The 24,955-nt window shown below is 47.6% G+C and overlaps 1 protein-coding gene across 3 annotated transcripts in view; it reads right to left on the minus strand.

Moving 5' to 3' along the window:
• ETS1 (ETS proto-oncogene 1, transcription factor) overlaps positions 1 to 24,955 on the minus strand; it is a 131,031-nt gene that overhangs the window by 40,820 nt on the left and 65,256 nt on the right. Inside the window, exon 4 of one of the 3 annotated variants that reach the window (XM_055306516.1) lies at positions 358 to 459. The exons of the other annotated variants lie outside the window; for them this stretch is intronic. Coding sequence (XP_055162491.1) covers positions 358 to 459 — 102 coding nt within the window. The remainder of the gene's footprint in view (positions 1 to 357; positions 460 to 24,955) is intronic. 3 annotated transcript variants of the gene reach the window in all.

Below are 24,955 nucleotides of genomic sequence, written 5' to 3' on the forward strand. Positions count from 1 at the left end.
AGCTACAGCCTCTGGGCTCTGCTGCCAAGGCCACCGCCACCGGGGAATGCACACTGCTTGGGTACAACGTGCCACCTCGGGGGTAGGTGGCCCTTCTCGGACAGAAGCCATCACGGGACAAAAGAGATGGTCCAGGGTGAGGCAAAGCATGTTCCCAACTGCACCAGGAAAGCGGCCCCGGGGTCCGGCAGCCAGGCCTGGGAAAGATGCCTGCAGAGAGGGCTTCTGAACATCTGAACATCTGTAGGAAGTGACTTCAGTCCTCTCCCTTCTCCCCTCCATCCACCCCTGCCCCATCCCCCAAAAGGAGTTTTAACACATTATTACCACTGAAGTCCTGAGGATTTGGTGACTCACCAGGCTCACACATGGTTCCAATGAGCCCTTGACCATTACATGGTAGGGGAGCAGGAAAAACAAATGAAAGCGGTTGTAATTCGGCAGCGCCGGAGTTCAGACCTGCCAGACAAAAGGGATTGCAGGCATGTTCCCAAATCCATTCAGGCACCTGACATGCAAAGCTATTTTTAATCACTGGATTTATTTCTTTCCTACCCCTTCCACCATCCTCCACCTCAGCAAATGTTTCGAAGTCAGAGCAAAACCCAAATTAATTCCAGGTGTTCAGGGAAACCCAGAGAGGCTCTTCCGTTCCAGAATCTGAGCCAGAAAGCAGAACTGCCCCCTGGGTCCTGCAGCTAAATTTTCTTGCTCTTTACTTAGAGGAGTTCAAATCTCCTACCCTACACATTGGGCAAATGGCCTGAAAGGGGAAACATCTGAATGAGTGTGCCCCGCTAGAATGACTCCTCAATTATGTGTTGGTTTTGTTTTTTTTTTTTTTTCTGGCAGCCTAGCAAGTGAAGGTGCATGAGTGAAGGTCTCCAAGACCAAGGAGATGGAGCCTTCTTTCGTTATCCAGGCTTCTCTCCCCACCTTGCAGTGAGCTTTAAATTAAATTAAATAAGTGTGAAAATACCAGCGCCCAGCAGAGAGGAGGGGCTCAGTAAATTACTGGGGACTTGGGGAGAACTAAAAAGTACCTTATAAAATATCAAGAGTGAAAAGACTACGCGATTTTTATTTCCTAATGCTTCCAGAGACAGCAAGGGGCAGGAATCTGGCAAGTTTCCCAGGTACAAGTAAGCAACTGAGAAAAGGAGAAAAATGAATGCAAAAATCCGATTCTGAGATGTCAATGGAAATCGACATCCCCCGAATCTCGCTCTTTGTTGTTATAGAACAGACTATTTTTCTGACCTACTCTGTAGGCTCCAGTCGGCACTGTCACCCCAGGTGTGTCCTGCCACGACAACACCTCCAGGATCCAACCTAAGATGCTTTTTGGTTTTCAAAGCCTCCTAAGAGTGCCACCTTAGAGTCCACATGGCACAAGACAGAATTGTAATTTGGGATTCGAAACGCTTCTCTATATGTTCCAAACTTGCCAAAACCCAAGCTGCCTTTTCCCCCGAGTCATTCATCGGTCCTGAAAATGAATGATGACACTCTCACGATTTAAAAGAATCTTTGAACAACGGAGATTTGGGAGATTTGGGTTCCTGCATTGAAAGGGACAGCTCGACGGGGAATTGTAAAGAATCATGTAAAGCTCTGACACGATCCTTTCCAGCCATTTACGGGGTATGTCACATGCTTCCTATCATTTCCCATGTGGATGATTACACTTGACTCCCGCCACATCACACATTTTACAAGTCCTGAGTGTCCGCGAACTGTGTGACTTCTTGGTCACAAAAAATACAGAGAAAAACACACAGCCGCGTTTCCACATTACTCAGGAGGAAGCCTGAATTGGCCCCTTTCGACCCCAAGGCTTTTCAGATGGCCTCAGGAGCTCCTATTGGCTCTTCTCCTGTCTTTCGCCTCAGAGTGAGGACACACCCTTGTCCCACCGTGCACTGTGATGGGACCACCAGGCTTTCGGTGGTGGTGTGGCACAGAATCACCCCACTCGAGATGCTACCTCTTGCTATAATCCCAGGCGCCACTACTTCTAGGTTACATACTGGCCTTTGATGCCTCACCCCCGGAGACCCTGGAGATGCTGGTGAGCTGGCCTCAGCAATTGATTTTCACTTCACTTGCCCCCTGTCTCGGATTTCTCAGGACTGTTGTTTTTTTGTTTGTTTGTTTGTTTGTTTGTTTGTTTAAGATTTTATTTACTTATTCATGAGAGACACAGAGAGACCCAGAGACACAGGCAGAGGGAGAAGCAGGAGCTGGAGACAGGACTCGATCCCAGGACCCCAGGATCACGCCCTGAGCCAAAGGCAGGTGCTCAGCCACTGAGCCACCCAGGTGCCCTCTCAGGACTGTTATCAGCCCAGAATTTCACATTTTACAGAACGTTTTCTCCCATGCTCTAACAGGATCCTGAAGACAGCCACGCTAGCAGCGGTAGTACCTGCATCGCACAGGTGAGGACACCTGGAGGCTCACAGGGGTCACTTGAGTGGCTTCGCTAAGATGCCCAAGCCAGCATGCCGGGGTCCGACCGGCTCGCAAACCCAGATCCTCAGGCATTAAAGCCAGTGTTCTCTACCCAGACCTATCAGCAGAGGTCCAAGCAGGGGAGGTGGAAACGCTGAACACCAGGACACTTCTTTCCGTTTCCCCCATCATGTGCACGGCTGAGAACCTTACTCCCGCAGAAGGAGAGCACCCCAATCCCTGAGCCCCTCTGCAGAGAGCAGTCCCATCCCCAGGGCCGTGGGGGGATGGGGGCGTGGGGGGCCCTCACCGCCCGTCCCACCCTGACCCTCTGGGCTCAGGGCCCACCAGTGACCCCCGTGGGCTCAGGGTCCACCTGACACTGGGTCTGGAGGCAAGACAGCCACGGCGGGGGCCTCACAAGGATCACTGGGAAGGCCAGGCTGGGCGAGGCGGAGGATGAGGAGTTTTCTCCACGGGCAAAGGAAAAATCTGGGCAAACAAATGGAGTGGAGCCCGTTTATTTAGGCTGGAAGAGGTAAAGTTTTTCTGCACTTTTGAACTGTTTTCTCAAGGCCAGCCTCTCCCTCCCACGCAGGAAACAAACACTGAGACAGGCCTCTTGCAGCGAGGGCTCTAGTCGCTGAAGGCTAGAAGAGAGGCAGAAGGAAGAGGGGTATGGGGGCTGGTTAGAGACCCACGGGGGTGGGGAGGGAGCATACAGTAGGAGCTGGGAGAGGAGTAGGAGGGGACGGGCTGGCAGGGAAGGCAGATGGCAGAGGAGGAAGAGAGGGAGAGAAAGAAGGCAGGGGAAGGAGCTACTGGGAAACCTTAAACCAGAATAAAGGCCAGAGAGCAGAGTGGAAGCGGGCTGGGAAGAGCCAGCAACTTCCAATTAATGATGTTCAGAAAGCAGCATTTTTCCATAAATTTTGAAAGGAAATTCTCTCTCGACTTTCTTATTTATTTATACATTATATAAATACATTTTTAAACCAAAAAAGGACCGTTTTTTTTTTTTCCAATGGGAAAAGGCCTTGTCTGAGATGAAAGCCAGTCTTCAAAAACCCCTTAGAGGAAGCTGAAACCCCACATGTCTTGGTGCTACAGAAAGAAAAACAAAGTGGACATTCTTCCTGTGTTCTGAGGCTTTTTTATGCAGATGTGTTTTTCTTTTAATAAATAAATCTGGACAGAGAAGGAAAACGCGTACTCATACACATTCACACAGTACAACTGTCTGTTTTCAACCCAGGGAAACCACAATGAAAAGTAAGAATACCTAAGTCCATTTTCCCAGTACAGGGACAAATGTTCTCAACAGGCCGCCACGGGCAGTGAAGCTGTCCGCTCTACGAACGTGGCCCGCCCAGGCCCCCAGATGGACAAAGGACCCTGTGCTAACGAGTGAGGACAACCACCTGGACCTGATCACCGTGCTTCCCAGAAGGGCCCCCAGCGGTCCTTTAGGACGACGCCTGGCTTCCTAAGACATTCAGTTGCTCTGTCCTTTGGGGGCCACTTGATTTTCTTTATGAACTGCAATAACGATTTCATGATGCGTGCACAATGAGCTCAAATCTGCCTTCTCGTGCTTTCTAGCCTTTGGCCCTCCTTCTGTAGGCTGAAGCCACCCATAGAGGATTAAAATCTTTCTTCGTCTGTGGGTTTTCCAACTGCTTTAACATCCCTTTGCCACCACGTCTATCCAGGTTTTTACATTCCTTGGTGGTTCCTCCCACCAAGCTCAATGGCATGGTTCTATCCATGTCCCCCTCCCCAGAAGCATTCCCGCATGCCCATGTTCCGAAAGAGCCTCATGAGCATTCCCAGGTGCACGTCATACTCCTGGGGAAGAAATGAGGCCATCCCCCTACACCGTGCCCTTCCATAGGTACACACCAGCACTGAGTTTCCCAACAGCGAAGCTACCAAAGCCACTCAAAGTGCACTACCAGGGCCTTCTCTTCCATAGGAAGTCAGGCTGAGCCAGTTCTGAACCTGCTGACTGAATCTTATTAACCTCAGTGCAAGGCTTTGCATTTATCCACATTGAACTTGACCCCGTTTGTCTTGATCCATGTTTCCAGGTGCAGAGATCTTTTTTTATATCATGAATCTGTCCTCATCCCATTAGCTTGGCACCATGTGCAGTCTAGTAAGCATGCTTTCTGTATCCTTCTCTAATCTGAGCCCCTGATAAAAACGCTGAAAGGGCAATGAGCAAGTCCTGAGCCCTGTAACGCTAGAGACCCTGCATCGTTCTGACACTGACGCATTCACCAAGACCCTTTGGGCAATAGTTGCTTGACCGGTTACAAATCCTCCTGATTTTACTCTGGTTGGATCCACATATCCTCCTCTTGACCACAAATACACAAATACATCATGGAAAGACCTGGACCAAAGCTTCGATGGAGTAAAAACATGAGGCTACAAGATTAAGCTGATGCACCTGATGTGGAGCCCATTCTCCCGGATTCTCACCAAGCGCCAGACAAGTGGAAAGGCAGCTGAAGGAAATGGAGCTGGGATTGAGATCTCTGCACAAGAACAGAGAGAGAGAGAGAGAGAGAGAGAGACCCAGAGACGGAGGAGGGTGTGAGGGAGGCAGGGAAAGAGGGAAAGAGGGAAGGAGGGAGGGAGGGAGGGGGAGAGAGCACGCTCCACGCATGCGCTCCAGCCACTTTGCATCCAGAAACAATGGTCACTGAGAGAACAATGGCTACAGACAAAGTCTTGGTCTATTTATATCTGCCACTGTTAGTCCCAGACGAGAGGAACTGGAAGTCTGCCCTGTACGCACAGCTCCAACTGGACCCAAGCTGGGAGAATGATGAGGTCACCAAGAATGTTGCCTGCTTACACAGGCTCCTTTTCTGCTCGCTGACTTTCTTCTTAGCCTAAAGGGTCTCTTCGGCCAAGGAAAGAAGTTTGCGTGGCTACTGCGAGAATGCAGCCTGCGCTGGGAAGGGATGGGTCCCCAACGTAACTGTGGCTCAGCCCAAGCCCAACATAAGTAAGGCCTTCCCTACAGAGGTCAAAGGAAGGTGGGCAGGCCAAGGGAAGACTAACCAGGATGGGGGTCAACTCTACGCTTCCTGGAACAAGAGTCCTATCAGGTCTGTTCATTACGCCCATCGCAGGGCACAGAAAAGAGGTTTTCGGTGGGAAAGTTCCCTCCTCACTTCTTTTGGAGCTGGCATAAAGGGGCGAGGAGCTGAAATCCGCTGATATGCGTGTCTCATGTCTCACGAAGACCTCTGCCTCGCGGACGGTCTCTCTCTTCTCTGGAAAGGCCACCTTCTGCTCTGACATGACTATGGAGCCATCGTCCATTTTAATCCTTCCTGTGTGACTCATATTCTTTTCTTTTTTAGGGTTCCACTTTTAAGTTTTTATTTTATTTTATCTTACTTCCAGGAGGGTTAACATATGGTGTTATATTGGTTTCAGGTGTATAATGTAGTCACCCTGTTACTTCTTAACCTTCCAAGAGGCCTGGTAGAGAGGATCCGCAGGGGTCACAGCCTGTGATAGACACCAAGCTGAAGATGAACAGAGCCGAGCCAGGGAAGAAGGGGTGGGGACACGGGAGGGAGCCCTGAGGGCAGTCACCCTGCCACACCCCTCTATGGTCTGTTTCCCCTGACAGCCCTCAGCATCCAACCTAACAGCCCTCCTAGAATCCTAAGTTCCAGGCTGGAGTCTCCCAAAGGCAAGAAATTCAGGGCTTCACAGAGATCCCCTGAGGAGTAATTTCAGCCTCCCTCACCCCCCGCCCCAGTGCCTACCAGTTCCTATCACAGCTCCCCTCCTTGCACCTAGACAACCAACAGTAAGGAGGCAGAAAGGGACCCAAATAAGATCACTTTCCTCCTTTTCGTCGACACAGCTTAGGATGTGTCCTGGAGACTATCCTGGGTCATGTCACCACATTCCCAGGAAGTAGAGGCAACAGTGTGGAATGTAAAGGCTTAAGCACACAGCAGACGAGCGCTTGGGCATGGCTGCAGCAGGTGCCACAAGCGAATGGTTCCAGGAGCTGCCTCGTGTCCCTTCGCTGGCTGCCCCACACCCTCTCCGGTGACTCTAGGACTGCCTGCCTCCAGATGCTCAGGTTTAGATGCTCTGAGAAGCTTGAATTACCAGTTAACTGAAATAATATGTACAAGGCCACAGCATGCAAATGCTCCTAAACATCTTTCTTTCTAGACAGATGGCAGAGCCTGAAACCCAGATGAGACATCTGACCACCTAAAATACACCCAACTGTGAAGATCCAAGCGGGCCTGTGGGCCACTAACCTGCTCCACTGCTTCATCCCAGCCCTGCCTCCTGGACTGCCCCCCTCCCTCCCCACCCCACCCCACCCCACCCCACCTACCCCCATGCTCCCAACAGGTTTAACGCTCCCTTCTACTGCAAGGGTCCTGTTGTACCAGCCCGGGGCACTTCAACAGAGCCACGTGGGAGCCACATGGCAGAAGAAGGCAGAGACAACGCTCCCACCCTGAAGCGGGGCTGACAGTGGAGGAGATGCGAGGATTCCCCCATAGCATGTTTAGCAAGTGCTGGAGACGGCCCTTCTCTGGACCCACCAGCCTTCACAGATGCCTGCGCACCAGATAAACCCGGCCAAAAACTGATGGCATCGCCAGAACACGGAACATCTGGAGTTTAGAGCATCAGGCTTTATGGATTCAACAAACAACTCATGAACTAAAGGCCGCACTCAGTCTGCTAAATCCAAATGTACGTTCCTGATGAGGAATCAGAAATCCTGTCGCTCTGAGGGATTTAGGTAATAATTGCAGAGTGCCCACTTGAGGTGGCCGAGCTGCTAAGGAGGTACCTCGGACCCAGAGAGATGGCTTCAAAGGGATTGTGGGTACTCTCCCTAAACCACTGGGTTCGCTGCTAAACCTATCATCTGAGGCTGCTCCAAGGTTTGTTTAGACCTACCTAATCTATAATTTTGGCCCCTATCTCTTCAACTTTGGCCTTTTTTCTTTATGGCGTTGGACCCTAACTATCATCCCATCCACTCTACTTGTGTGTTCACACTTTTCCTCGCCTCTCTGTTCCTCCCTACGGACCTCGCTACGGCGATGTGACACATAAAGCCTTATCTGGGGCCCAAAAGCAGGAAAGAGGAATTTATAGAATTTGCTATAAAACTTTAACAACTCCTTGGAGGGATGTTCTCTTTCCTGGCAACTCAACGTAACTGTAAGATGAATGGAAAGCAGGCTGTTGGTAGAGAGGAGGAGGAGCCCAGATCTGCCACTGGTCGGGGGTCCTATGCTCTTCCTGGAACACAGACTTAGAAGGCCTTTCAGACGTCACCTAGATCAAACCCTTTCTTTTACAGAATAGGGAAAATGAAACTCAGAGAGGTGACATCAACTTGCCTTTGGTCTCAGGGCTGCTAATTCTAGACCTCTTGATTCCCTGTCCAGTGTTGTTTTTTTGTCTTTGATTTTGTTTTTGTTTTTTTAACTATGTCCCACTGCTGTTTACTTACAACAGTAGATTGGGAAGGAGTCGGTCTCCCTCATAACTTCACCACTATCAAGCCCTGGTTTATCCTTCTGGACTAACACTGCTCTTCCCCAGGTTCCTGACAATCAAAGAGGCACAATCCACCCAAAGACCTAATAAGCATCACTTGGGATTGTATGGACCTGTGACGCCATCTGTTCCCACTCCAGACTATAAGCTTTCAATACCAGTCAGCCTCTATTATAGAAGAGCTTCCTTTGAGCAGAGATTCCAGATGAAAACCTCTAAAGCAAGCGACTTTCAATATTGAAGTTCAATTGCATGATACTGCTGTGTATGACAGCTCTAAAATCTGAGGGTGCTGTTCACATAAATCCAGACAGAGTAAGGCTGCAGTTAATTTTAGTGATCTATTGACCTTTATCTAAAAAGCACTGAAAGGAGAACAGATCACCACCACGCCATTCAAAGGTTCTGTAACACTCCATCCCAGTCCTGCTGCTGGTATCCCAAACAGAGTGATGGAGACTCAGGGATAGGGGTGAGGAGACGCAACAAACCCCACCAACAGAGGCAGGACATCAAATCAGGGGCATCGGCCTGTTCCTTGAACCTGATGCTTCTAATTAATGAGGCCAGATGTCTGACTCAAAAGGCCATGTCCTAAAACAACACAAGCAGCTCTGGTTCTAAATGAAATCCATTTAGAAGACAGGGAGCTAAGGATTTAGGGAAAGATACCCCTCAGTGTGATGTCTCAGCCTCCATGGGATTTTTTTTCTCTCTCTCTCTCTCCTTTCTGAACAGGCCTCTCCTAATGGCCCCAAACCTTCTGACAACCCCACTGCTCACTGCCCCCTGAGTGTCACCCACGCTGGCCCACAGCAGACAGCGCCGGATGCCTCTCCCAGTGGCAAACCCTAGAGGCTGGGAAGTCGCCAGGCAGGCCTGAGTTCCAGATCAATGGGTGGGATAGGCCAATGGGTAGAGAGCAGAGAAAAGGTGATCAATGTAAAAGGGGGAAGGAGCAGAAGCCACACTCCATCTGCCCGTGTCAGGAGGGAAAGGGAGGCCGAGATGCAGAGCCCTCAAGCCCTCATCCGCCGCTAATAAATGGCCCTGCCTCATCAGGAAGCCATTAGGAAATTGCAGCCACCACAGCCCTCAGCTCTCGGACGGACGGTCTGCATGCAGATGGTGAAAGCACTCATTATCTCTGCCCAGACATCCAGGAGCTCGCTACACAGTGGAGCCTAAGCAAGTGAGCCACCAAAATAAAGCTGGGGCGTGCCCGGTGCGGCAGCAGGGAGCAGGAAGGCGCTTGAGCCTGGGACAGGCAGGGAGAGCCCCGGAAGCACGCAAGAGCAGCAGGGGAGAGTAGTGGGGGCTCTTACACTCCCTCCCTCGACACAGGAGTCCCCCTCCTCACGTCCTCTGCTGGACAGCCTGGCTGCATTCCTTTATTCAGAAAGAGCTACTGTCTACTAAGGGGTATGGAGTTCCTTTGGGGGGAGGGGGGGTGATGAAAATGTGCTACAGTGATGCATCTGCAAAGTTATGCATCTGCGAAGGTACTAAACCCCTCCAAACCGTACCCTTCAAAATGGTGAAATTCATGGTATGGAAATTAAATCTCAATTTAAAAAAACAATATATATATTTACCTATATTTATAATGTATATAATTTATTATATTTATATATATATATAATTGGGTTTTTTTTTAAGGAGCTAGTGAGCCACCTGCTATGAGCCGAGCAGTACCTGGGTGATGGGGGCCCTTCCCGTGGAGTTTCTCTTTCTGTGGGGGAAATAAACAAACCTCACACAGGCACACAGCGAGGGCCCCACAGGCACATCTCATGATGAGCAAGAGAACGATGACTAAGACAAAAGGTTTTGCAATGGAGATGAAGTGATGCAGCTGGGCTCCAGAAGCCTGGCGATGTCCTGGGTGTGTGGGGGGGAGGCAGCAGGGGGTCAAGGTGTGCCAAGGTGTGCAGGCCAACTTGGAGGGCAGATGGATGGCATACAGAGGAAGGGACGGCAGAGAGGCTGGGACCCTGCCACGCGGATGCCTCCTGAGATAGCAGAGAGGCTCTGCTCACTGGAGCCCCAGAGAGAGGCTGGGCAAGGTCCATTTCCAGAAGCCGACTTGTGGTGTCTACAGCTTCGGGGCGGGGCCCTATATGCGAGGCCTGGGAGGGAAAGCCACAGAACACCCCACGTTCCCCCGACCCAAAGACATCCCCAGAAGATGCTGCCCAAGCACTCATACTTCGATCTACAAGACTTTCAAGAGGAAAAAATTTTTTAAAATCTCCATCAGACCAGGTTCTTCCTGGAGGTTTCTCTCCCCACCCCTGGGGGGAGACAACAGAAGGGGAGGACAGACCAGGGCTTCAGGCAAACACACACCCGGCCAGGCCCACTGGACAGGAACCGAGAAAGGTGCAGTCACAGCACTGTGACCAAAAGACATCTTTTGGAAAATTCTTTTCCAAGAGGGATCATGAGTTTTGTCCCCTGGAATGCCCCAGGGCGCTCCTGATTGGTGCCGGGGCCCTGACTCAGAATGAGCCCAGCTCCACCCTCAGATGAGTAAATAAACTGACCCCAGGAACCGAGGGGGGGGGGCAGCCGTGAGGCCGAGCCAGGGCAGGACGGAGGGCCGCGCCGACCGTGGCACACGGCACCGACGATGACACCTGGAGCCCACTGGGGGACGGGCCTGCAGCGGGCCTGAGGGTGATTCCTGAGCCCCGGCCCCGTCCCCTCGGGGCACAGCCCTGCCTTGGCAGCCGGTGCTGCTGCTTTATGATACACTGAATTAGTCACCGGATTAGCAGGCACATTTACACACACTGGCACACAGCTGTTTAAAGACACAGGATCCCCTTCTGGAGGTGCCAGATTCCGGCTGTAAATCAACCATCGCAATTGGCACCGGGCATGCTTGAGGGGCGGCTCCCGCACGTCGGGGAGGGAGCCGGGGCCCCAACGGGGAGGCTCCAGCAGCAGCCCTGGGTGCACGGACGGGACAGAAAGGACAGCAGACAGGATTCCTGGGTCCTGAGGCTCATCATTGTCTGGGGGTTGCCCGACGGCTTCACCGGCCTGGGCCTTCCTGGGGTGGAGCAGGCTCTCCTCCCGGCCTGCTGCTCTCACAAGTAGCAGAGATTCCCTAAGGCGGCTTCCAGGGAAAGAAAGGATCCCAGCCAGGGCGAGGGGGAGAGTCCCTCGGGCAGCTAAAAATCATTCTGTGCCCCGATAACCACAATTCCAGGGAACGTCCTCGTGGATGAAGGCAGAGGCAATGCCTGTAAATAAAGCTTTCAAGTTGGAAACGTGACCAAAGTCCTAATTCAAGTTCGGTAAGTATGCGTGAGAGGAAGAAGATATTGCTAACTGGCCACAGGGACTGCTCTGGCCCGCGGGTTATGGGGTGTCAAGTGGAAAATTTCTGCAACCAGGTTAACAGTAACCACAGTTTTAACAACCACTGAAGTCATAAGAGCGCTGTCAGCAATGAGCACGGTGGCCTATGAGATAACGATAAAAAAGACTATTGGACACCGTGGCAGTGGAAAAGTATTGTCTCAAATCATCTCAAATCCTGACAACAGCCCTGAAAGCTCTTCATGATGACCCCCGTTGTAAGGATCAGAAAAAAAAAAAAAAAACAAAGCTTGGGGAAGTTAAATAATTGGCCTAAGGGCAAATGAGCAAGCAGAAAGGCTGAATTCGAACCCAGGACCGGCTCCTGTCAACCCTGCTCTTCCTAGGACACCACGGTGCCCGCAGTGAGGCACATCATTATCGTATGCACAATGAATGGCAGACCGTGATTTAGGGACAAAGATCACACTCTACAGAGCAATCTAAGTGCAAATCCCTTCCCTTTGCCTTAGAAGTCTCACCCACCGAATGGAAAAAAAAAAGAAGATAGATCTCAAGATTATGGGAAAAAACTTGTGGCATAAGCAAATCCACCTGGCAAACAAAAAAACCAAATACAATTACTAAAAAAGGTACACTGCAGGAGGGGGGGGCGGAATTTTGAGATTTGCAAATAGATTTGTGACTGGTTTGTGTAGAAGGAACCCATCTTACACCAGCCTGTAGAAATTCAAAGATTAATTATTTGGCATTGGTTTGCCCAGAAAAACACTGAAAAATAGTCTCTTCTTAGAAAGCAAGGCCTCCGAGGGCCACTGGAGATTGGACTCATCTCCGCTCCTCGCTCACTGTCTGCAGTGCCCCTGGGAGCACAACCTAACCAAACCCTAGGAACCCAGAGGCAAGTCGCCAGGGCCCAATCCCATTGAAAAAAGAACAAAATCTCTGTTTTGTTCATCCACCACCTCAAATTCTTTGGAGTTGGGAATTTCATGTTTCTCCCATCAGCCCATCCATCACAGAAGACTACAGGTGAGGGCATGGAAAAGCCACAAAGCCCCCCTAAGAGAAGCCTTCAGAAATCCAGAAATAAAGAAAAAGATACTTTACTTTTCAAAAAAAAAAAAAAATCTTCAATTGAATCAAAGGTTAACTCCAGGTCCGCCATGTAGACACTGATTCATTCCATGTGTGTTTATTTATCTACAAACATTCCTGTTGCATCAAGTGGCCTCAAGGCCTAGACTTGTGCCTCTGAACGTCCGTCCCCTCCCTGGAGAATTCTCAACCTAGGGTGGAGCTCTTACTTCATTCCTCGGTTTCTCAATCTGGAAAATGGGGGCCAAAGCCCTAGGTCCGAATATGAGTTTGGTGAATTCAGTTAGTGACTTTTCATTTGTGCATTTTGGGTTTGAAAATGCACAGCCAAAATTCTGGGAACTATTTTTTTAGGGAACTTTTTGGGGGCTCTCTCTGTATTACACATCCCAACGGTAGATATTTAGAGACCTACTGAATGTTTTTTTCTTCCTTACCCTGATAATAATGAGGAACCTAAAAGAGCGTAACACCCAAAAGGATGTTCCATGAATCAAGGCCCTTAATGAGAATGTCAGCAAATTTTCTCTCCAAACAGATTCTAAGTTGGTAGGATTTTGTCATTAGAAATAGATCTAAGCCCACATTTGTGACTTGACAGCTCTGGAGCCTTGGAAAAATTAATAGAACATTTCTAAGACTCAATTTCTTACCTTCAAAATGGAGATTAAAAACACCAACCTCACGAAGTTGGTGCAAAGCACCCTATCACGCACCTGGTGCATAGTAGGTCCTCTATAAATATTTGTTTTATTTCTCTCACTCCTCCAAACTGAAACCCAGAGACATTCAAAGACCAAAAACGAGCACCCAGCAGTTTTTGAAGAACGTTTGGTTTCCATGAGGAGGCAAGGAAGGTGTAAGATTGAACTCTTGATCTTACGTGAAATCAAGGATGCGTTTCCTGTACACACACCCATGACTCACCCTTAGCTTGTATGTGACTCTATATCACATCGCTCCCTAATTTAATAACACTCCTTACATCACCAATGACTCCAGAGTACTTTCTATACCCGAGCTCCTGAACTCTCTCTCACTCTCTCCCAATGAGAGGCAGCTCACTCACTAGGAGTGAGCACCCTTCTTCCAGAAGAGTGGAGAGATGATACAGAGATGTGGAGATACTCTGGGAGCCCAGAGCAAAAACAGACTCAGGAACCCTCATTCCCACACCAGGCACTAAGTGGGGTCTAAGTGGACCTTCCCAGTTTCAAGCACAGAGAACATTCAACCCAGGAAAAGATAAGACCAAGGGCGCCTTAGGTTTGCCCCAAACTCCGCACATGTGGAGAGCACGAAGCCAAAGGCCAGGCTGAGAAGGATGCACTTCACAGCCACACTAAGATTTTCCTACTAAACATTAAGTTTAGGGCCAAGATTCAAAGAAGTGCCAAACATAGGCCACCTGGGTGGCTCAGTGGTTGAGCATCTGCCTCTGACCCAGGGCATGATCCCGGGGTCCTGGGATCGAGTCCTATGTCAGGCTCCCTGCATGGAACCTGCTTCTCTCTCTGCCTGTGTCTCTGCCTCTCTCTGTGTCTCTCATGAATAAACAAATAAAATCCTTTTTAAAAAGTGCCAAACTTGAAATGGTCGTCTCTGTTTTTGCTGTCATCAGGGGTACCACCCTCTACTCCCCATTCCCACCTCCAAAGCCCTCCCAAGCGCACTGCTGGCTACTACTTAGTATTATATTCACCCCTAGGAAAAGAACAACATTCCAAGGGGATACTTCTCAGTGTAACAACCTGTCACTCCACCTTGGAACCCTCAAGTTTCCAGAAGGACCAACACAAGGAGGGAGGGGACTTTTTACTGCTAAAGAACAACACATGGCATGAGCTTACTAAACTCGGGAGTGTATATACCTGGTGCCATTGCAAATGTCCCTGCTCCAAATGGGAATGGGGGGAGGGACCCACTCATCTAAGATGTCATACTTCTTACACACCTCTTGGGCACAATTCTTTCCCATGAAATGCAGTATGAGATTCAAAGGTTTTTGTTTCTGGTTTGTTTTTTTTTTCCCCCTCCAGCTATCCGAAGTTCTTGTTACAACATTAAAATGGGCCTCATTTGCTGAAATGGGTAAACAGAGGCACAGAAGACTATATATCTCAACATAAGAAAATAGGTTGGACAGGAATTCTTTACATTTAAAAAATAATGTATTTCTCAAAGTCCAAGGTCAACCTGTCCCAGAGGGAAATTGCATATTTATCTAGAAGCCTGTGGAGTAACTCACATTTTTTTTTATTATTATTATTCTTGAGAAGAAACTCACTTGCCATCCTCCTTAGGGGTTGGCCAGTGAGTTGGCATCACAGAAAGCTATGCAGATTTTCCAGATTCTATGTCAGAATCATCTGTGCAGCCCACTCAGAACTCAATAATTAGCCAAATGTGTGGAACCTACTAACTACATATAAGATATGTGGGGGAAATCTATTTCTGGCAAAAGAGAACAGGGTGTCTTGTTGGCATTTCTTATCTCGAGCTACTGCTTATTACTATTACTACTATTATTATTATTAACATTGAACCCACTATGTAGTCACCAAATCAAAGAAATAGTGAAAACATGTATGGCCAAATGGAAATGTTACGGGGCTTGGAGGAATAGAGCTTCCTGTCCTAACTCTACACCTTACTGAACCAAACTTGGGGGAAAAAAAAAAAAACTCAGAATCACTGCTCTGCAGTTGCCCCGTTTCTAAAATGTTACTAACTAAAGAAAAACCACCTTGAGGTTCAAATGTAGTGAAGTCATGTGTCTAACTGTAAAACTGCTACCAAATTATAACCAAATATTAAGTGACCTGGCTGCTAATAAGCATCAACAGACCTCAGCATTCCCCCACCCCCACCCCCCGGCAAATTCAACAAGCATCCAGATATTTCTGCACATTCTAGAGGCCACAGACACGGAACTTCAGAGTGAGTGGGTCTGAATTCAAAGCCCTCCCCTCACCAGCTGTGTGTGTTCAGGCAAGTTGCTGAACTCCTCAGTTTCTTCATCTGTGAAATGGAAATAATACTTCACCATCAGGGGTTAAAGTAATATAATGAGGTTCTGGGGACATGAATACCTTAACATATTAAGAAGTCAGCACCTAGTAACTAATAGGACAAACAAAACCAAACCAAAGGGTCAAGCTGAGTGGAGAGAGGCGCCCATGTAAGTACTAGTAGGTAGAGTGTACCTTATACCAATGGCAGTTTTTCTTGTTTTTCTCCAAACTGGCCTGCCACTCTGAGGCGCCTGCCGCTGACAGAAAGGGTAAAGTGTGAGAGGCCTTTCTCGAAGTGTAGAAATAACATCAAGAAAATGATTTTCAGATAACAGCTTCGTGCAGGCAACACTCGTCCATGGCTGCAAGAACGGCCTTTGCAAAGCAAGGGGGCCTGTGCTCCCCGCACCCCAGCACACACTTGCAGCTTTGGGGTCGGCTGGGAAAACAAGCAGGTGGTGTGCTTGTTCACTGACACCCGGGGCGGGGGGGGCAGCCCCCGAAGAAGGGTCAGCTGCTTGCTGTGTGAACAGCCAGAAGCCAGCGGGCCAGGCCCTGCCCTCTAGACAAACAGGAGGCAGGGGCCTTGAGTCACTGAGTATGTCAGGAAGAGGTACTGAGGTGGCTTTGAGCAGAATGCATTCCTGCTGCAGGAGGGGACTGTTTACCTCCCCGAGCGGTGCACTGAGAAGTGGCGGCTCACACAGAATCGGCTCCCGGCTCAGACCACATGCTCAGCCCTGAGGATGCAGCTGGGGCCGGCTGCTTCACCTACCGGACCCCTAACCTCCATCTCCTTCCTCCAGATGAGACCCCACGCTGGAACTGCCTTCCGCCGCAACCGTAGCAAAGGCTGATGGAACGAGGAAGCTGTTTCACGGAGGGGACCCAGAAGAAGGTGTGACTCCTGGTCCGGTGTCACCCCTGAGCCACTGTGCCCGGTCTCCCCAACGGCAAGCAAGGCCAGGAATAGTTCCCAGCACCTCTCTCTGTGAAAGCTACTGACCTTCACAGGTGTATCCCAAATGCTCCCAGAGATTGACAAAATTCAAGGATTAGGAGGAAAACCTCCTCATTTTGCCTACCTCCAGAGTGGCATTCTACGCTCTCGCCAAGTCTGAATTATTTATCTGAAACCCTAAAATGTCAGGGTAAAGAGAAACCTCATAGGTCATCTTCTCTGGTTAATGTATTTGACTGAGAAAGAACATGAGGTCCAGAAAAAAATGAAATGACTTGCCCAAGGTCACGCACACCAACAGGTGCAAAGCCATGGCTGGAATCCAGGGCTGTTGACTCACCAGGCAATGAATGAGGGGGCCCCCAGTGTGTACACTGCACTCACAGTATTGATTCCTACTATGCTGAGAAGTCTCCCTCTACCATTCATGAATCCTCACTGTACTCCAAACATTCAATTAGTATTTCAATGATACTAATGACAACCTTTGCATAAGGTACAGAATTCAAGTTCTAGGCAACGAATATCCCATAGGAAAAAAACATAAAGCCTAGAAGTATAAAGGTCATCCTATGGAAATCCTTCCACCAAAAACTTGCTGGCGATGGATCTCCTGAAGGACATTTTCAAATCAGATTCAACCACCCGCTCTTATTTTAAACATGAACACTAAGCAAGGAATTATCCTAGCACAAAACTGTCATCACACGAAAATGCCATTCGACAAGAACCGTTCTAGTACCTGGCCCGTAGTAAGAGTTCCTAAATACTTCAAAAACCATGGATGAACAAACACTCCCTGGGTTTAGGAATGCCCTGGCCTGACCTAGATTTTTTTTATTTTCCATTTGTACCTTGAAAATATGTACCTGATTGATTCTGTCATTTGCTGAGGTTTAACGCTTATTCTGATAAACTGATATAGAGGTTTTAATAACTAACAGTATGAGTAGGAGATAAAGTAATGCCACTGAAAAAAAAATCACCTCTCTGAGAAGCCTATTCAGTAACAACTTCTTTGTCCTTAAAACCTCCCTACCTTCAAATGCAAAATTCATCCTGGGACTCAAAATGTTCTCACATGGGTCCTGGCTTCACATTTTCTTCTCTCTTCCCCTTCTACAATCAAGGTAGTTTTCTTCATATTTATGTAAGCCTTTCTTTTACGCTAAACTTTCGGCATCCTTCCCACACTGTTCTTTCTATCTAAAATAATCCTTTCCCTGTTTTTATGCCTCCTTCAAATGCTTCTAAAATAGCCACGTTCTCCCTGAAGCTGACCCGTGAAATTATTCTAGCCTAGAAGTGTTGGAAGAAAGAACCCAACAGGCACAGAAAATATAAATAATCATTGATCCGCACACAGGTCCGTAAATTCACACAACGGTCCTCCTGCACTTTCAGCCACGGAAGCCTCTAGAGCACAGGGAAGATGATCACGTCTGATTCACCTTCACCAGCCATGCATCCGCGAGGGATTGAAAGGCTCCTGAAAAGACAACACAGATGAAGAATGCAGAGCCGAGGTCACCCACCTGACCACCCGAGACAGGTCCCTATGAGGATTTTTCCAAAAGTCTATGAAATAATCACTTCGATACTTTGATTCATTTTTCTATTATTTCTTTTTGTTCCTTTATGAGTTCTTTCATACTTCCTTACTCCTTTTTTAGCCAAAAGGGATGTTGCAATAGAATCCACCATTCCCTTCCTCCCTTCCTAAAGCATGGAGGGCTTGCTTTTTACTTTTGTTTTTGTGTTTACCCACTTTAATGGTACCAAAAAAAAAAAAAAAACTCTTTTTTTTCTTGCCCTTTTGATCCCATCAGTAAAACTCCTCATCTTAGACAAGCATTAAAAGAAAACAAAGCAAAAATGTTAATTGTCTTCACTTGTGCAATGATGACATTTCCCCCCTTCTCAAAACTTCATTTTCACACACACACACACCCACACACACACACTACATCTACAAAGCTTACAGTTCCCCTGCAGAACTTTGCAAAGCAAAAATTAACAGCTTAGCTTAGCTACCCAAAGTTACCAAGAGGTTTCAAATGCTTGAAGTGAACTTGTTTGAGGTTGATTTGTAGCTGTTTCTCAGCCTCTGAGAAATATTATATTATGCGTCAAAAACACATTTAAAAATATAACTCATGGTTGGGGGAAAAACCACACTGCATTGAATTGCTTCAAACTCTTCATCTGGCCCTCGTAGCTTACATGGGATGGTCTAAACCCCAAGACTAGCAATTGAGAATAGATATAAAGAATATTGTCATCAATATTCAGCGTTTAAGCGGTGTGACCCTCATTTGCTGGGAGAGTCCCAACTTATGTCAAAGAGATGCATAATTCACCCAGGGCCACACTGTTAGAAACTTATATACTATTCTAGTATAATTTTTCACCTGTTATACTCTCAAAAGCGTCCCAGTTTAGATGGCAAATTACATGAACTCACTACCTATACACCATCAAGATCTAAAATCCAACAGCCTTAAGCTGGCCAGTACGACTTTGGGTCTTAAAGGACCATCTGGGTCATCATTTTACAATTCTCAAGGATAGAACTAAATGCTGCAGAAACAGACCAAAAAAAGTTGATGGGACAGTAAGAAGCGACACTTGGAGGGCCCAGTGACAGGCCTGGACCCAAGCAGCAGAAACTGGAAAGCACCTGGGAAATATGATGAGGTTGGCCAAATAATCAATAAATATTTATGGCTTGGACAGCAATATTTTTAGTATGTCTGTAAGCATGGCTCTCTGCCAATGAAATTGGATCTACTGCAACCTACACCACAGACCAATTTCTCTCCATATCTGCACGGAGACTCTAAACTACACAATTAAAAGAGAAAAGTAACACAGATAGGCACAGGGCTTTGGAAAAAGGAGCCAAGTAGCAACAGCCTGTTTATGCAATTTGAAAAACATCTACTGACATTTTGAAAGATGTCTTTAACCCAACCGAAGAAAAGCAAAGCTATAGACACATGACAAATAGAAATGATAGATTTGGGAATTGTCTTGACATTCTCAATGCTGAGCTAAGAACTGCTCAACAGCTGTAAGCAAAGAGTGGGCCTAAGAGGCTGTGAACATGAGCGCGAATCTCATCAGACATCCTGCCCAAGCAGGGAAGGAGGCCCAACACTTCATTCTGGAGAAGCCAGATAAAAATACGGAGACTATGTTGTCAATATCCAAATCCATCTCTATGATGACTGTACAGGTCCCAGGATAGGAATTACTTGGAGACAATGCTCCCCCTAAGGCAGTGATAGAGGAAACCATACCTCACCCAGGGACAAGTGGTCAAGGCGACTGTTTCTCAACTAGACATGGGTCGTAGGGGGCTGGTGGATCTGCAGGTAGACTCCCAAAGCTTGCTCTCCCCTCCTTGTGCCAGAATAACCACACACAGTCCCCAGACCCATGCAATGGACTTGAAAATACTAAATTTTAGTTGGAAAAAAAATCATAAAAACCCTGGTGTGTAGACAGCCAACATGGGAACCTATGGCTTCTTTAGGAAGCAGGAAAATTAAACTACAACCATATTAAGAAACCAAACTAGTTGCTGATCTATATCTCTCATCAACCAGATTGTGAGTGAGATTATATGCAGAGCTGTGTCCGTGATGCAAGAGGCAAAAACAGGCAGCATGAGGAGGCTCCAGGAAGGATGTGACCTTGGAAGGGAACATAATCGCCTCCCCACCTGTGAGCGAGAGAGAGAGAGAGAGAGAGAGAGAGAGAGAGAGAAGCACATCTGGAAGACATTGGAAAAACCAGAACCCTGGTTCTCTGCTCAGTGACTGGAGACGAGCATTGCTCAAACCCTCAAGCACCTTCCTAAAGCAGCGCATCTGGACTGGCCTGCCTGGAGGCTGCCCGTGGTACAGGCCCCCTCTCGGAGGTCAGAAGAGCACCTCCTCAACCCCCAGATCACCCACCATCACTGCTTTCTCATTTGCCCCCATATATATATATTTTTAAACATATGCCCCTTTTGATTTCCAGAGTTTCTGTGAAGAGCAGGGTGCTTTTATTTTAGGCCTACAATGCCTGCAACAGCTCCTCAATTTGGAAGTTTCTAACAGTGTGGCCCTGGGTGAATTATGCATCTCTTTGAATATCATTTTCCTCATCTGCAAAAAAAAAAATGGATAAAATAATAGCTCTCGCCACCTGAGTTAATGTGAAAGGTAAAAGTGTTATCTTATGGGAGAGGGCCACGCACATAATGAAGGCTCCATCATTTGTCATTTGTGAATGGCAAGAATCTACGTTCAGCGCGAGCTCACGGAATACCATTGTAGCCATGGGTTATTCATTCCACAAACCAGAGCGACATCTGTAATTATGCTGTTGCCGTAGCCATTGTAGAGTTATCTGTGCTCTTTGAAACAGAGAGCCTCGTTTCCTGAAAAATCCTGACCTACACTAACCAGCTCTCTGCCTTGCAGAGATTTTGCTGGAACCCAGAGTAAGCTGGGTTCTGGGAGGCTGACCACGGGCTTGTTTGTCTCCTGGGGAGAAAGTAGGGGGGGTGGTTATCCTCCTCCAGGGTGGTCTGGTCTCTTTAAGAAAGAAAAAAAAGTTACATAGACAAAAAAAAAAAAAAAAAAACAGCAATACAAACTAACCAAAAATGCCAGGAATGCAAGCTCTGCCAACCAAATAAATAAATAAAATGTGAGATACTTTATAATAACTGGACATGATGCCTTTCTCAACTCTGCATAACTGAAACACTACTTTTTTTCATCAGCCTTTCAAATGTCCCCCTCCCCGGCCCCTAGTCTCGGTGGCCCTCTTGCTTCGAGGTAGCACTGATAACCTCCACCACCCAGAGTAATGGACCAACCGCTGGGCCTTCCTCTGGCTGTGAGTTGGGACCTTGAGATACCTGGACACTCAGAAAGTTACCTGGCTCCCTGTGTTAGCTCTGGAAGGCACAGCACAGAACCTCACTGGCATGAGATCTCAGCCACAAGATGAAAAAGTTCCCTTTACCTTGACTCTTCTTTCCCCACTCAAAAGGACATGAGAGGAGGCTCACAATCCAGCAGTGGCCCCTACTAAACTTTTCAAGGGCCCCTGAAAATGCTACACTGGCCAGGCTCACTTTCTGTTGACTTGTTCTCTGGTTAACTGTTTAGAATCTATCAGGGGTCAGCACTGCTTGAAGATTTTGTGCACATCCACAGACAGAAAATTCTCGTATCCACCCCTATGAGATAGCACGCATATTACACTCATTTTGTGGATGCAGGAGCTAGAGCACAGAGAGATGAAGTAATCTGTCCAAAGTCACACAGCCAGTAAGTGGCAGAGCTGGGATTCAAACCCAGACAGGCTGGCTCCAGAGTCAGGGCTCTGAACCACCGGGCTCGTTAGTCACTAATGGAGCGTGGTCCGTAGGGGTCTGGAGGCATAGTGAGTGAGCGGGCTTAATAGCCTGGGCAGCTCAGCCCTTCTTTCTTGTCTACACTGATGAAGACACAAAGACTGACCAAAGGGACGGGGTGAGGAATGAAGCTTCCTATCTCTAAGGGCAGAATGGGTCCCCGATGAATGCACCTCCCCTGCCAGGGGAGCAAACACCCAGAATTAGACCTCCTGCTCTTCTCTGGACATTAGGCTCACCTCACCGAGAAGGTGGAGTGGGGAAGGAGGGGGAAAATTAAGCAGCTTGGGAATGTATTTGCTTTGGCACCCAGCCTCCACCCTTCTCAGTAAGCTCCACACCAGGAGGGAACTCCATGGACTCTCCAAGGCTTTGTTTGTTTTAGTCCATTTAAGATCCGAGAGCCCTGCAATCACATATTGCAATCAAAATGGTATATACCCACTTCACGCTTACAAGAGATATTCAATTCCAATGTTATTTCAAAATATATGTTAATTTGGTACTTAAAGCTGTTGAAAATCCTGGGAGGTCTCAATCTAGAAGAAATGTGAATAAAGGTTCTGGATCAGGTCCTAGCCACAAAGACAGGCAAATAACCCAGGACTCCTGTTTCAACACCCACTTCCCTACTGCCTGTCTTTGGCTCCCATGTGTTGGGGGGAGGGAAATCCTGGTTTAATTATTTAAGTCAGATAAGACCCCAAACTAGTTGTCTCCACACATAAGAAACTAAACGACCCAAAGAACCATTCTGAAAAATATTTAAGTCACAGCTGTGGACACAAAGCCATGCTGTGAAAAGTTAAACTTTAAACACATGTCCTATATGGTCTGATGGGCAAAGCAAATCCCCACTTAGCCAGTGTCTTCTCCACCCACCAACAAAAGCAGGCAGGCCCGGCCAATGTTTCTTCTCTCTGTGCACCTGCAAGCTTAACCCTCAACTGAAGTTTCTTTGCTGAGCTTTTCAAAAGTAACTTGCAGTATTACTCGAGGCAACACACACTGAGAAGTTAGAAAGAGGGACTCATTTTACTTTAGCCACCGGCTTACAAGATTTTCTTAAGTGACTTACCTTCTCTGTGCCTCTATTTTCCTTTCTGAGATACGGGTATAGTATTCCCATCTATGCTACTAAAAATCTAGGAAAAAAAAAAGTTAACTAAAACTTCTATATGTATTTTCAAATTTCTCTATTTTCCCCATGACAGTGCCAGAAATCAAATCTCATTATGATGACTAGCACAAGATTTACCCAATGTCTCCGACCCGCTGACATTCTGTTGTGTTGAAGGCTGCTTAGGACACCTGATCGGTGGCTCGTCAGCCCTTTTTGAAAAAGAGAGGCACTGTAAAGACACTTATTGTAATAGAAGTTGACTGTAGCAAGAAGGTTTACTGTCCCCATTTTACAGATGGGAATGCCAAGCAACATTACTTGCCCTGGGGCTCATTTTTATCAATAACCAAAATAACAGCACCATATGCTCAAAATTTCTAATATATAATATTAAATTATCCCCCCAAAATTACTTCAGCTGTTTACTGTGATCTAAAACATGTGTTGCTAGGGGCGCTTCTTCATTCCCAGCAGACGAAATCCATTGTAGGTATGTGGGCTGACCTATCTCACACGATACTTCCCAGACAGCCAAATCTGTCTCTTCCCCATAAACACACACGTAAACAAGCCCTTCTTAAGGAAAGAACCTATTAGTTGAGTTTATATCTTTGCTGGGAACGAACCTTTCATTTCTTTTATACACGGTTTGGATCAGTTGTGACTAACAGAATTTACTGCGGCTTCCTTGAACCCCAAACACAACCAGCACAGCAACATCATTTCCGAACTGTAGCTCTAAGTGCCAGAAATGTCTCCACGGTTCCTAGTTTAACTCAGCAGCATTGCTCTGACCCTCCCCATCCTTGTGATAGCAAACAAGCGTAGCCTTCTTTTTGCACTTCCCAGTGGAACTCCCAACCCTGGGGTTGAGTGTTAGAGGGTCTAACAGGAGAGGACAGGGCCGTGTCTTCAAGAACATCTCGGGAAGCTCTCCAAATGACAGAGCACCAGCTTGGCGTGGGTTGGAAGTTTAAGCAGATTATGAAAAGGGTTAAAATAAGCAACTCATGATGCCAGAGGCAAAGAAGTGTTAACCCAAGGCAAGAGCAGCTAAACTTATCAATAATCAGATACAACAGAGCAGCAGGTCACTGCCATTAATTATTTTCCAGAAAGCATCACCTTCTCTCCATATCTTATTAGATACTCTCACCTCTAAAGTCTCTAATCTCTAAAGGAGAGCTGGCGGTTCCCTCTTCTAAAAGAAAACACCTATTCTTCTCAAACCACGTTTATTCCAGGAATTGGGGACTCCATGAAACTGCTTAGGATCAAAAACTGTATCTGAGACAAAAATTAAATTTCTCTCCTGACCCTTCCTCGAAATCCTTCAAACCAGAGTTGGAGAACACCCCCAACCAAAGTCCCCGAGTCACATTTGGTTGTCAGACTGTTTTTCCCTCTTGGATACCAGATCTTTGGTACCAGAGGACAAATTTGTGGCAGATGAGAAATATCAGGATAAAGTAAGGAACCTGCACGGGGAGCGAACAGAATCGGGATGTTTTCAGAAGTTAAGATGATCAATTCAGCTCTCCCACCACCTCTTTGCCCTCCACCCAGAAAAGAGGAGCTGGATAGCAAAGGGACATGTGACAGAGGAGTGCAGGGAGGCAAGACGTTTGAAAATGTGCTTGTAGGCCAGCCAGTTAGGCAGGGTCTGGGCTCTGGCTGCCCGGGGCCCGCCATCCAGCTCCAGTGCTGGGGGATGCAGGGCCAGTGGGGGATGCGGGGCCAGTGGAGGATGTCTTCAGCGGCAGCGTCCATCCCCCCTAATGCTAAGGAATAAGGCCAGAGTGTGCTCGCTCATCGGGAAAGATTAAAAAAAAAGAAGAAGAAGAAAGAAAGAAAGAAAAGAAAGAAAAAAAGCAGGAATGAGGGTGCTGGACATTCTATACGCTTTTTCCCACTAGTCACAAAAACACAGCTGTGAAAATAAATACCACCCCCCAAACAAGGGTCTCGGCCACCAACAGCCG

The sequence above is a fragment of the Nyctereutes procyonoides genome, unplaced genomic scaffold, assembly GCF_905146905.1.
Source record: "Nyctereutes procyonoides isolate TBG_1078 unplaced genomic scaffold, NYPRO_anot_genome, whole genome shotgun sequence".
NCBI lineage: Eukaryota > Metazoa > Chordata > Mammalia > Carnivora > Canidae > Nyctereutes > Nyctereutes procyonoides.